General features: G+C 45.5%; 5 protein-coding genes across 5 annotated transcripts; 2 read left to right on the forward strand and 3 right to left on the reverse strand.

Moving 5' to 3' along the window:
• Positions 1-953: 953 nt before the first annotated feature.
• On the reverse strand, positions 954-5,208 carry PAAG_06652 (pre-mRNA-splicing factor ATP-dependent RNA helicase PRP43; the record flags this gene model as incomplete). Its single annotated transcript, XM_015845955.1, has 3 exons — positions 954-1,207; positions 1,276-4,837; positions 4,912-5,208. 3 exons carry the CDS (start codon positions 5,206-5,208, stop codon positions 954-956), a joined length of 4,113 nt encoding a protein of 1,370 aa, XP_015700181.1.
• Positions 5,209-5,592: 384 nt separating this feature from the next.
• Positions 5,593-6,514, forward strand: PAAG_06653 (hypothetical protein; the record flags this gene model as incomplete). The annotated part of the gene is made up of 2 exons (XM_002791437.2): positions 5,593-5,692; positions 5,760-6,514. The coding sequence occupies 2 exons, from the start codon at positions 5,593-5,595 to the stop codon at positions 6,512-6,514; spliced, it is 855 nt and encodes a 284-aa protein (XP_002791483.1).
• A 571-nt stretch (positions 6,515-7,085) lies between these two features.
• On the reverse strand, positions 7,086-8,035 carry PAAG_06654 (signal sequence receptor alpha chain; the record flags this gene model as incomplete). The annotated part of the gene is made up of 3 exons (XM_002791438.2): positions 7,086-7,374; positions 7,438-7,874; positions 7,937-8,035. The coding sequence occupies 3 exons, from the start codon at positions 8,033-8,035 to the stop codon at positions 7,086-7,088; spliced, it is 825 nt and encodes a 274-aa protein (XP_002791484.1).
• A 471-nt stretch (positions 8,036-8,506) lies between these two features.
• PAAG_06655 (C-x8-C-x5-C-x3-H type zinc finger protein) lies at positions 8,507-10,216 on the forward strand (the record flags this gene model as incomplete). The annotated part of the gene is made up of 4 exons (XM_015845956.1): positions 8,507-8,590; positions 8,647-8,790; positions 8,863-9,205; positions 9,363-10,216. 4 exons carry the CDS (start codon positions 8,507-8,509, stop codon positions 10,214-10,216), a joined length of 1,425 nt encoding a protein of 474 aa, XP_015700182.1.
• A 1,025-nt stretch (positions 10,217-11,241) lies between these two features.
• On the reverse strand, positions 11,242-12,700 carry PAAG_12254 (hypothetical protein; the record flags this gene model as incomplete). Its single annotated transcript, XM_002791440.2, has 3 exons — positions 11,242-11,578; positions 11,709-12,132; positions 12,232-12,700. The coding sequence occupies 3 exons, from the start codon at positions 12,698-12,700 to the stop codon at positions 11,242-11,244; spliced, it is 1,230 nt and encodes a 409-aa protein (XP_002791486.2).
• Between the last annotated feature and the right edge of the window lie 31 nt (positions 12,701-12,731).

Raw genomic sequence — 12,731 nt, forward strand, 5'->3', positions numbered from 1 at the left:
GGAGTCAGCGGTGTGGGTTCCTTATTTATTCTCCCTTTCGCTTTTTCTTTTTCTTTTAATATCTAATGGGATGGAATGGAATGGCAAAGGATGCCTTCGGTGGATCTTGTGTTCGGCTCCGGGCAGTTTGGCGTTTTGTTCGGAATGCGCAGTGGAGAATGGAGTTTCGGCATCGGCTTTTTTCTATCCCACTACTGACTACCAGTTATCTGTTTTTTTCTTGTTTTTCATCCTCTAGCTTTTACTGATGTTTTCATGGTTAATTTTTTTCTTCTTCTTTTTTTATCTTATTACCTCTGTTATCAACAGTTTTTCCTGCTCTTTGTGCTTTTGTCGTCCTTTCCTGTATGCCGCTCAACAATGGTGGTGGATGTGTTTCGCTCTGGTTTGCAGTCCATTAGTTAGCTTTTTATAACCAGCTTTGGTCTATGTGTGTGGTATGGTACAGCTCTCTGTTTTCCTCGTTTCTAGAGACGATTTCTGGTGCCTAATCAATTACACCAGCTATATTTTCTCATTATTGGGAGTTAGGTTTAATATGCTACGAGTAGGTTCTCAGTGTGAATGAGCATATCGTCTTTATACCTTTATTCCTGCCTTTGATTCTTCCCTTTGGTTGGAGGATTAAATGGATATGCTGGCTATAGCTACGGTTCGAACGTCATACGCCTGCAGTAAACAGTATGTTTCTGGTGAGAATGGTTGGTGAGTAGGCCGACGTGTAACCTGCCACAAAACCAGTATATCCTCGCTGTATTTTCTCTATGCCGTCTGTAACTAAAACTTTTCCTACAGATCCAACCAATGTAGATACCTGAAACTAAATGACAAACACCGGATGTCCAAAAAGATTTCCAAGACAGGTATATACGTTGGTATAGATATATATACCGAAAAAATCGACGGTAAACATTATCATTATCATCATCATCATCATCATAATCATCTCATATTCATTGGTCCTGCCCATTGAAGACAACAAGACGCCGTACTATATCAATCACCTGCTCTTCGCCCTCGTCATCGAGGGCCAGGTTATCCAGCTTCTGCGCCAAGGCTTTGTCAAGCAGCATGCGTAGGCGGGACGCTAACACGCCAATCCGTGCCCAGCCGCGAAGTCGCTGCCATCCATCCACGAGCACTCCCCGACCCAATGTATCCAGGGTTATAGGCCCGGAGAAGAGGAGGAGGCTGTATGCGTTCAAGGCTAATATTTGGTATGCTGTCAGTTTAGGCAGTTATGTAATAGGTGATGTAATAGGGAACATGACTCACGGGTGAGGTCGCGTATAAAGACTTTACTCGTAGCCATTTTGGTAAAGTAGCTCACGTACGTGGCGGAGCCGGAAAAGCTCTGCGCGTCGAAGAGGCTGGAGCTTGGGTGTACGAATACCCTGCCGTTTTCTTGGTTGAAGTATTTAATCGTGCGGGCATCTGGGTCTAACTCGATTGTCCCGGACATGGATGCAGCGAATTTCTTGTCTGGGAAGCTGATAATTGCGATTTGGGGGTTGAAAGCTCCAGCTATCAGGGCGCGGAGGAGTAGTGTGTTAGAATTGTGGCTGTTCCAGCGGTTTGTCGTGGGGGGTTTGGTTGTAATTTCATCTGGAGTTTTATAATCCATGGGGAGTATGCCAATATCTTTAAGGGAAGATAGGAGTTGCGATCTGTTTGAGGATATTTCACGGAGGGTTTTTGGCATGAGAAAATTTTCATTGCACCAGGATTGTGTTTTCCAGAAGCCTTGCTGCTTGACTCTTTCCGACCATTGCTGGTACGCTGCCAGGTCTATCAGTAGATCTCCGTCTCCGCAGGAAAATGCCGCTCGGGCTTGCTTTGCCTTTTCCCTTTTGTCCCTTGGAGATACGAAAGGACTTTTGACTGTAAGTATTGCAGCGATTGATAGGCAGGATTCAACACACCCAAATATTGCACCATATATCATCAGTTTCGCTAAACGCAGATCAGTTGGGATCATTGAAATATATCGACCCAGGGAGGTTAACTCCTGGTTATCGAGCGCCCCAATACGGTGGAGTAGTTCAATCGCACCCTCTACAGCAACGTTCTCAGGTGGGGTAAGTGTGTTTGCCAGAAATCCTGCTACGTCTTGGATTCCTCTCATTGTTTTGACAGATAAACATAGCTGTTCTAGTGGGACACGTCGTATCTCTGGTTCTGGCCTTGGAGCCATATTGGCCTCAGCCTTCCGTGTATACAATTTGTAGCATGTTCCACTACTCACTCGACCCGCTCGGCCTCGACGCTGTTTACAGGCAGCCTGCGATGCCCAAACTTCTTCCAGACGGACAATGTTGTCAGCAGTGTCATAACGTGTCTCTTTAACACGACCCGTGTCGATAACAGCAACCACATCTTCAATTGTGATAGACGTTTCTGCGACATTGGTGGCTGCGATGACTTTCCTTTTTCCGGGAGGTGCTGGTATGAAGACTCGTCGCTGTTCACTTGGGAGTAGAGATGCATGTAACGGCAATGTATGTGCAAATGGAAGATGGTTTATAGCGGCCAAACATCGGTCAATCTCCATCGTTCCAGGTAAAAAGATCAGGATACCGCCTGGCTTGTCCTGTAGTTGAGAATCAATGTAACGAACGGTAGATGCAATTAAGTCGTAGTTAATGCCCATTCCGAGTTTCTGGAGTATGGTACCGACATTTGGGTCTACAGAATCATCTTCATTGGAACCCGAGTTTTCGTCAAAGGCCAACAGTGAATTTCCTGAGTTGAATCCCGTTCTCCTAATGACATCATCGATATAGAGATCTTTAACCGGGAATGTTCTCCCGGGTATGGTAACAAGCCCAATTTTACAATCTCCCCCAAAGTAACGTGCAAAGATGTCCGCATCCAATGTAGCACTCATTAAAATGAGTTTAAGATCTCTGCGATGCCGAAGTACATCCCGCAACAGAGCCAAAAGAAAATCTGTATCAAGGCTCCGTTCATGAACTTCATCAACAACTACATGACTAATATCTGCAAGGGAGCTGACAACGTCTGGGCCGCCTGTGTGCATACGACGTAGCAGAACACCCGTTGTCATGAAGGTAATCTTCGTCGAACCATATTTTAGTTTGGAGTCACCCCTTACAACATATCCGACTTCGTCACCAACGGTGGAACAGCGCTCGTCACTAACACGGTCCGCAAGCCCCAGAGCAGAAATCCGTCTAGGCTGCGTACAGACAATGTTTGCAACTGAACCAAGGTCTCTTTTTATCATATCGTCCAGGATGAACTGAACAGACTGGGTGCTTTTACCGCTTCCAGTCTCACCCGATATGATAGTGACTTGATGAGAATTGACAGCATGGATAATTGCCTCCTGCATACCCCATGCAGGGAGCGACTGTCTAGCCTTCAGCATTTTCAGTTGGGCTGGGGTAGTTTGTTGAGTTTCCCACCTTGTTCGGATTGCAAGGCTTTGTGGCGTCCCAGGACTTAGGTTAAGTGGTTTTGGTGATCTCCTAGTTGATTGAGAGATTCCTTGGGTAGTTGTCACAGCATTTCCATCGGAAAATGACTCGATAGATACGGTCCGTAATTTCCCTGGATTTTCTAAAATGCGAGGGAGATTTTCTTCGAGCCAATCTACTAAATTGAATATCATGGGTTCTCCAAGGAGGGCCTTATTCGCGTGCTGAACGGCCTGTCGAATAGCGCTAAGGCGTATGTACGCTGGAATTTCTTTTGCTGCGATTGATAGAATAGGCGGGTAAGTCGGGTATGAAGCGGTTGATGGTTGTTGGAAATGGAATGTTGTGGTGCACGGTAAATTTGAGTTGTCAGATTTAACCTGACAAGTAATCGAGGACGTCTTTGTATATCTCTCGCCATATATTGCTTCCAGGGTCAAATGCTCTTCCTCCCAAGCCCCCGTATCGACGTCCTGAGAATTATCCAAAGGCAGAACCGCGTCATGTAGGAGCATATGTTGGAGTTGCTCGGCCGTCAGATGTTCATTGCCACCATTTCTATCAAGAACTTCGGCGCAGAAATCTGGCGAGTAACCAGAGATCGCAAGTCGCTTAACTTTGGATTCCCTAGATAAGTCACCACTGGCTAGACTTACTCCAGCTGCATATCCTTCGGGGAGACTCCAAGCCGGGAGATCATCTTCTGGAATATGTATCAAGAGCCATTCTAAAACCTCTTCACGGTCCTTGCATTCAGACACCGCCTCTTCAACATGGCTCCTCCTAAAACCTAGCCCCGTTAACTCATCAACAATCTGCCTTTTTTGCGCCTCAGGTATTCGGATGCCATAAGGATTCCAGATAGCCTTTTTCCTAACCAAGTCTTCAATGGTGCGGCGTATATTACTCCCCATCTCAACCTTGGAAGCTTGTAACCAGCGTTTCTCATTCTTAGTTCCTGCGCTCCCTGCAGCGGCATTTAAGCCCGGCTGCAGCAGCTTCGGATCCTGGGATTTTGCTTTCTCATTCTCCCGTTCAGCTCTCTTTTTCGTGAGTTCCGCTACTGCATGCTCCCTTTCCTGCAGAGCGTTAAACGGATCTGCTTCATACATCCAGCCTTTCCCTTCTTTCACATCCGCATTCTTCATTTGGGTGAACTCTTCTTTCCAGAGATTGCGGTATGTGGGTGGCATCATCATGTGCAAATTGCGCATATTACATACACGGAAGAGCGCATATGCCGCAGCAAAATGTCGCGCTTCCATCGCGGTAGGATAGGCAGCCAAATGCTGGTGGGTGGGAGGTAATCGCATTGGAGGGAGTGTGGTGGTCGCCTTTGTCTTGGGGTTGATTTTCTTAAGAATAATGCTTGAAATAAAACCATCCTTGGTTTTGATCTAAAAGTATCAGTAAGCATAGCAAAGCCGGAAAATTGTGTAGTTTCCCCCAGTGTAATTTATGGTTCTCGTACCATTGTATATTCTGGCTTCTCCCATTTCTGCTTCTGACAGTGCTCCGAGAGCATATTGACAGGCAATTTGCCAGTCCATGAAGCACCTCCTATCACCGATCGTACCGTTGGTTTCTTCTGCTCTTCTCCTGGTCCATCTTTGCCATCTTTCTGAGCCGCCTTGGTTCGATCCGTGGATTTGGACTTGCCCTTGGGATCACCCGAGGCCACAAAATCGTTAATGGAGATTTCTGCCGAAGCCGGATTTGATGAGGTTTTGAATCCACCACGGGCCGCACCTCCTTTCTTAGGGCCCATAGTGTAATCCAAAAAGATCCCAAGTCGCGCGTCGCCGATGGTGATACTGGAGATTGCTTATTAGGCGTCGGCGTCGGCGTCATAGATCATTGAAAGCTCCAAAAAGTTATGGTTATCTGCAGTTGATAAATTCGAGTTAAGTTAACTAGTTAACGTTACTAGTTACCTGTAGCTTAGTCAGCAACTCTTTATCTTATCACGGCTTCATGGGATCTCAGGCTGCCTTCAACAATCTCCAGTGATACAGTGGCATTCTGTAGGGCATGACACTCATTCACAGGTATTCTGTGGCCAGTCAATTATCTTGTTTGATATAACTGATTTGCGTTTTGGAAGATATTTTCATTCTTGTCTTTCTTTTAAGATTCCCAACTCAAATAACTCATGAGCAGTATCACTTCGCGCGGCTCCAGCCCTGGAGATGCTGGCCCTCCAGCAGAATCACTACTAGATCTCAAGAAGCAGCCTCAAAGCCGGAATGCCTGTATTACTCCATATTTACTTTGCGGATATTGCCTGGGCGTAACTGACGCATCCCATTTGCTTTGCAGTCACTGAACTTATGGCCCCAAAACCAAAGCAGCATAACCCACAGCTTCCAAAAAAAGATCCTACATCTACCTCCCACAGAGTCTCAAGCCTCTGGAAAAGCCGCGATGGTCTGGGTGAATACATCGAAAATCCCTCATCATTCCCCCCCACTAGAGTGCTCTATTATAACGATGACTTTGTCGTCATCCACGACCTGTACCCCAAATCCTCCCTTCACCTCCTCCTCCTGCCTTGCGATCCTACCAAAACACTCCTCCATCCCTTCGACGCCTTCGAAGATCCGGACTTTTTGCGGAAAGTCCAAAAGGAGACGAAGAAATTGAAACAGTTTGCGGCGGCAGAGTTACGGAGAATGTATAGCACAGTGTCCGCTCAGGAGAGAGCTCGGCAGGAAGCCATGGATGCCGACCCGCCGCCGGACGAACTACCCCCCGGCCGCGACTGGGAGAAGGAGATCATGTGCGGCATCCATGCGCACCCTTCTATGAATCATTTGCATATACATGTCCTGGCTGTAGATAGGTTTAGTTCTTGTCTGAAACACCGGCGACATTATAATAGCTTTTCGACACCCTTTTTCATCGATGTCCAGGATTTTCCGTTAACCAAGGATGATGTCAGGAGGAACCCTGGGAAAGAGGGATATTTGAGGTGGGATATCAAGTGTTGGAGGTGTGGGAGGATGTTTGGGAACAAGTTTAAGCAGTTAAAAGACCATTTGGAGGAGGAGTTTTTGGATTGGAGGACGCTTTGATGCACGTTTGAGCGTCGTACCTCTGAAATCCAACATAAAGGGTATTGACGTTTATTTATGATGTTGATATATTTTATAAAAGTTCACCGCGATGGTTTTTATGCTGGATGGTGATGTTTGGAGTAGCTATCCACCGACCAATATTAATGGAATTGTGAATGCAGGGAACGAATTGGTAAACGCGTATGTTTTGAATCAGTACGGAAATATTAGACCATATATAACAAATAAATTCCTTTGCTTTTGGTATGGGTTTAGTGACGAGTGTATAATATTTGGTAAGTAATACAAAATTAAATTTAAAATGCGAACCAGGAAAAGAGGATATGAACCGATAAAAAGCCACATTCCGGAGAGCTACCAAATCTCCTACGGACCCTTTTCCGTAATACATCCCTACCGTAGCGCATTATTATAAATTTTGAGCATGGCTTTGCGTCCCGCATACATCGCCTATTTTGCAACCTGACTCCGAAGAAAAATATCAGCTGTCAACAAATCCCTAGCAGTCGCATAATATATCATCCAAGATGACGTAACATGTCAGGTCGAAGTTCTGTTTTAAATCGTATTAGGCTTTGGATTTCGTTCGGCCTCCACTCTTCACTTTCCGCGGCTCGGGTCGGTGGATATGGTGCGCGGGGATCCATTCGGTGTCATAGGCTTTTCCTGAAGTGGCACCTGATCTTTCAGCTCCAGTAACGGAAGCTTGCTCGGTCTCAGTCTTCGGCTGCCCGGAGGACTTCTTTACTTTGTCTCCACCCTTGCGCTTCTGAGGGAAGTAGGGGGCGATCCAGATGTTGTAGAAAAAGTAGACAACTCCTACAAAGGAGGCCAAGAGGAAGAAATATAGGAAGAGACTAGATGGCATACAGTTTTAGTTTTGGACAGGAGCAGAACTAATGTGGCTGCGCATGACTCACACTTTGGGATCGAAGATGCTTGTTTCTGGTTCAACGATGCTAACAGTGCCGTTATAGACCTCGACTGTAAATGATTTGCCCTCGGAATTTGAGATAATAGCGGCAAGGTTCAACCTCAATTCCTGAGGGTGCATCTCCGTGACGAAAGCATACCCCAAGGTGTGCTGTTTCCCACTAGGAATTTCGATGTCGAAGCGGGACACGGTAAGGTTGCGGGCATTACGACTTGCTTTTCCTGGAGCATCAAGCGTTGACAGGGTGCCTCCAACCAGGTTCAAAGTTACTGGATTAGGTTCTTCGTTGGTGATGGACAGCAGGGCTTGTGTTGGGTTGCCGTTCACAAGTTTGACTCCAAAAATCTCGGAATTGGGAAAGGTGGCTGAGGCCGTAACGGCCAATGTTGGGATTTTAGATTCCTCAGTAGCAGGCTCAGCAGACTTGTAAATCGGAGGTTCATATTAGCAGTTGTCGACAACGCAGATAGATGGAGAGTACACACAGGATTCTCTCCGCGAACAAGCAGAGTTTGCAACGAAAGCAGAGCAACAGATAACAGCCGGAACTTGCCCATATTCGCTGTGGCGAGTTCCCCGGACATGTAGAGAAGGTTGGAAAGGGGGGAAGGAGGAGGAAGAGAAAAACGAAAGGAGAATTGAAATGCGAAGGTTCAACGAAAGTTGTATCCTTCGAGGTTAAGGAGAATCTCCGAGCTTAATTTCCACGTACACAAAGCAAGAGCGGTACCAGGCTGACTGAGCAGCGTATTCTGCCGCTGACGCCTGACGCGCGTGTATTTAACCGCGGATGAATTGCCGATATAAATTCATATAATTAGGAGCTGTTGGAACTGCGTGTGTTGGATAATACCCATAGGTATCTCATAGCTGGGTCACCTGCTGTTCAATTATTTCTCTCTGTGTAAATGCGTCCTCTCATCCCCAATTTTATTATCATTATTATTGTTAGTTTGTATTTTTGTCCTGTTAATCCCGTTGACAGTGTTGAAGACGCTGAAGACGTTGAATACCGTCATCTGCGCGCTAAATCGCACTTTTACGGAGCCGATAAAATGGCCGCATCTACCGCCCATGAGTTCCTTCAGCGTTATGAGCGGGTTAAAGCGGTTGAACAGTCAAGAAATGAGCTAATTGAGGTTGCTCAGCTCTCTCCATCTCTCGTTTTGGTGTGCTTTCTTATAGCGGTCAACAGGATCTTCTCAGACGGGTTGCTGAGCTCGAAAATGCATATCAACAAACCCGACTTGACCATGAACGTGAATCTCGCTTTAACCGTGAAGTGCAAATGCATGAAATGGAGTTAATGAAACAGATAACTGCCATGGAAGCTTTGATGGTATGTTTTACGTCATCTGATACATGTGTGCCCCAATAGTTCTAACATTACCCCCTTTTATCGACGCAATAGGAACAAGAACCTTTTCTCCTTATTTTGCTGGACGGCGATGGTATGATATTTCAAGATTCCTTTCTGCAACAGGGTGAACAGGGCGGTAAGGATGCTGCAAACCAGTTTTGGGCTTCGATCCGTGAATATGCCTCGCGAAATCTTCCCAATATACCGTCTCCAAAAATTATAGCAAGAGTATATGCAAATGTCAAGGGGCTGGCTGATGCGTGCTATAAAGCTGGCATTATTGAGCGCCCTGGCCTGGTTGAAGAATTTACTCGCGGATTCAATGGTAGTAGACTGTTGTTTGATTTTGTGGATGTGGGAAGCGGTAAAGATAGAGCTGATGATAAGATCTCTGGTGTGTTCTCCTCTGACGACTTCTCCTTATTTTCTCATCTATCCATCCCCTGCCTCGGTGGTGATTTCTATCTAGCCGGCACAGTTCTAGCCAATATGCACGCTGTTCGCCTGAGCTGACGATACTAATTTCATGAATTTCTCGAAATTTCTTATAGAGGTTTTTAAGCTCCATTTATACAACTGTCACTGTCACCAAATATTCCTGGGCTGTTCTCATGATAACGGCTATGCGAGGCTTCTTGAAGATACTTTAGCGGATCGAGAACTTATCGGACGGATATCTTTAATTGAAGGCATCCCATTCGAGCGGGAGTTAGCGCTTATAAAAGCTTCTTACAGAGTAACTAAATTTGAAGAGCTTTTCCGGACCTCGAAGATAATCACGAATTTGCATTTATGGAATGACCGGAACGCGGCGAATAATTCATCCAATGCTGCACCTTCATCTGCACCCCTGACGGCCCTATCTTCAAATGCACCCGTTAGCAGCAACCTTGCTCGCGTTCCATCCAACTCGACAATCCCGTTAAATAGAGCCACCACACCATCCACATGGGCTGCCACAACAGCAGCAGGAGCCCAGGGTCCGTTCACGGATTTAACAACCTCAAAGCCAAGCAGCCCTTCGCCACCCAAGGTCGAGCGCAATAAATACGGCCAACGCGTCGACCGCCTGGATTTCAAATCCATCCCCAAGGATGAATTAAACCGCGTGAAGAAGCTAAAATTATGCAACCTATATTATTTGCTCGGTGACTGCCCGAACTTAAGCTGTTATCATACACACGATCATAAATTGACCAAGAATGAGCGCATGGTTTTGCATGCCGTCGCGCGGATGACACCTTGTCGGTTCGGCACTGAATGCGATGATCCCGGCTGTATATATGGTCACCGCTGCCCACAGAGTGAGGTGGGCAAGAAGGATTGCTTCTGGGGCTCTAATTGTAGATTCGACACCGCTGCTCATGGAATTGATACTAAAATTGTGAAGGTCACCAAGGTATAATCTTACCTTTTCCTTATTTGTTTTGTGAAGGGAAAAATATAATGGATCTACGCGCATCTAGTCTAGATAAGGAAGTTTTGATTTGATTTTTTGTTCTCCCCATAGAGGCTTTCCCAAGTTTTGCTCCATCCACATTTTAATCCTCTGGATTTTCAGTGAAATGCAACCATCTATGCACATACATGGCCAGGCGCACACACACACCTACAGTCTCTTGCCAATGATCATGCCTATACCCTTCCCTGTCATGCTGCCATTCATTTATATCTAATGTTTTGTTTTTAACTTCATTTTCATATCCTCCATCATTTCCCTTGCACTGCGTGGCCCAGTTTCGTCCTCCACTCTTCTTTCTTTTGCTATTTTCAAGAATCAAACAATATATCATTTTCAATGGTGAAATGAATGAAAGGAATGGAATAGGCGGATAGGTGGATAGGTCAAAGGGGCATTTTTTATTACTTACTTCTTGTCAAAGTAATGAAAGGGTTGAGAAGGGCTAACTCTTGTATACCAAATTTTAATCATCTGCTGCCAAACACAGCCATCTTCCATTCTCTAGTTTTAAGTTTTCTTGATGTAGCATACGATAATAATAACAATGCACTTCTCAGAGGCCAGAGGATAGGGCTTTAATGGACATGTTTTGACGCGAAATAGCGCAACGGGAAAAGGGTGGGAGGTTGAAAACCATGTCACAATGGGAATTTCTCTTCTCCATTTACCTAGGAAATGCTTCATACTTCATGCAAGTCTAACTTTCCATATAGCTTTCCTCATTATTAAAGAAACGGTTATCCTTGACTGCCTGCTCACCAAGTCTCCCCAATCTCCTACATATATATTTCTCCCGGAGGCGCCAGCATTATTGAAAAACAAATTGAACAAAACATGAATCTCAGTAGAGAAATTTACAATTGTAGATCGTCTGTGCGTCTTTAACACAAATCCATAGAAGATAAGCAAAGCGAGAGAAAGAAAAAATGAAATAAATTTAGCATCCACGTTTTAAAGTACATTGCCTATTACATTATTGTCGTTCCAAACATACGGAACCGCCTCTCCCACCCAAAAGCGGACCCGGACCCACTCTCAGACCCATTCCCGTCGTCCACTTCCATCTCTTCATCTACCGAACTCGTAACTGCTGGCGAGTTCCTGACGCCAAATTCCTTAATGCAACAAATGAACGGCTTCGTCGATGCGCTGACTTGCTTATCGGTATCGGTATTGTTAACGTTGGGATTGACATTAGCGTTGATATCTGTAGCATTACTGGCGCTCTTGCGCTCCTCAAGGTCGCCCCAAAGAATAAAGAGCTTCTCGCGGAGGTCGGAGAGGGCTCCAGGGTTTTTGCGGAGACTGTTATGTTAAATTTAAAGTAAGCATTATGGACTTGAAATTGTTGCATGTGTGGTTGGCGTGTTTTGCTTTAATGGTCATAAAAGGGGGAGTTTGGGGGGTTTGGAAGAGAAAGGAGTTAATCTATTACTTCACAGGATCAAGACATAGCAAACATTCAGCATCGTGGCCCGTCACAAAGAGCTTCATACGCTCTCTCTTAGCGTTGCGGTTATAGTGCATGCCGGGGCCGGCATCCTCGACAAGGAGGCAAAATCTCCATTCCCATCTCTTGCGACGGGATATTCTTGCGGAGTCGCTGTTTATTTCCTTATCACTGTCACTCACCATGCTACCATCGGTATCTGATAGCACGGCACGGTGGGCGTCATACTGGACGGCAAAATCTTCTAATTTGGGAGGAAAGAAATCGACAACTCGGACAGAAACTTTGTAACGGAGGTTTTGGAAGGGGAGGCGGTATTCGATCCCGTCTGGGGAGACGTTTGTATGAGACTCGTTGAAGAGTATGTCAGATATAGAGCGGCAGGGGATTGCGGGGTTATTTGCACGAACTGGAGATTTTTATTAGTGTTGTTCGTTTTATTCTTTTGTTTTCAATGAATATAGTAGGTGAATATGATATTTTGAGGGTTCTATATCTAGGAACATACTATAAGGATTTAGCTGATCACGTTTCGCCTGGAAGGATATTTCAATTTCTGGTTGATCATCTTCCCGTCTGCTTTCTTTATCGAGTTTCTCCTGTTCCCTTCTTTTCTGCTGGGCCAGTTGTTTCCGGGACATTTTGCCCATCTGTTGTGGTTGTTCATTGTTATCGGATGCTTTTCGTTTTTTGAAGTTTTTGCCCTCCAGCTTAGACTTCTCAGCCCTAATCCTCTTCCAGTACTCCAGCTTTCGCCTCACGAGCTGTTTTACATCATCCTCGGAATCATTGTCGTTGATTGGTATCACTCGCACTTTCTCAGGGTAATGACGATCTGTGTGAAGGCTTCCCTCCATTGCACCACTCATTCTTCCAATTTTCACGTTGACATTTTGAAGTAAGACAAGATCGTTCTCTTTGATATTTTGCCTTGCGTAATGAGAATGAGGTTCCCAGAGAGTAACCTGTAAGCTCATTTGACCGAAAGGCCCAGGCCAATCGCGTTTA

This window comes from Paracoccidioides lutzii (assembly GCF_000150705.2).
Source record: "Paracoccidioides lutzii Pb01 unplaced genomic scaffold supercont2.19, whole genome shotgun sequence".
NCBI classification, from domain to species: Eukaryota; Fungi; Ascomycota; class Eurotiomycetes; order Onygenales; family Ajellomycetaceae; genus Paracoccidioides; species Paracoccidioides lutzii.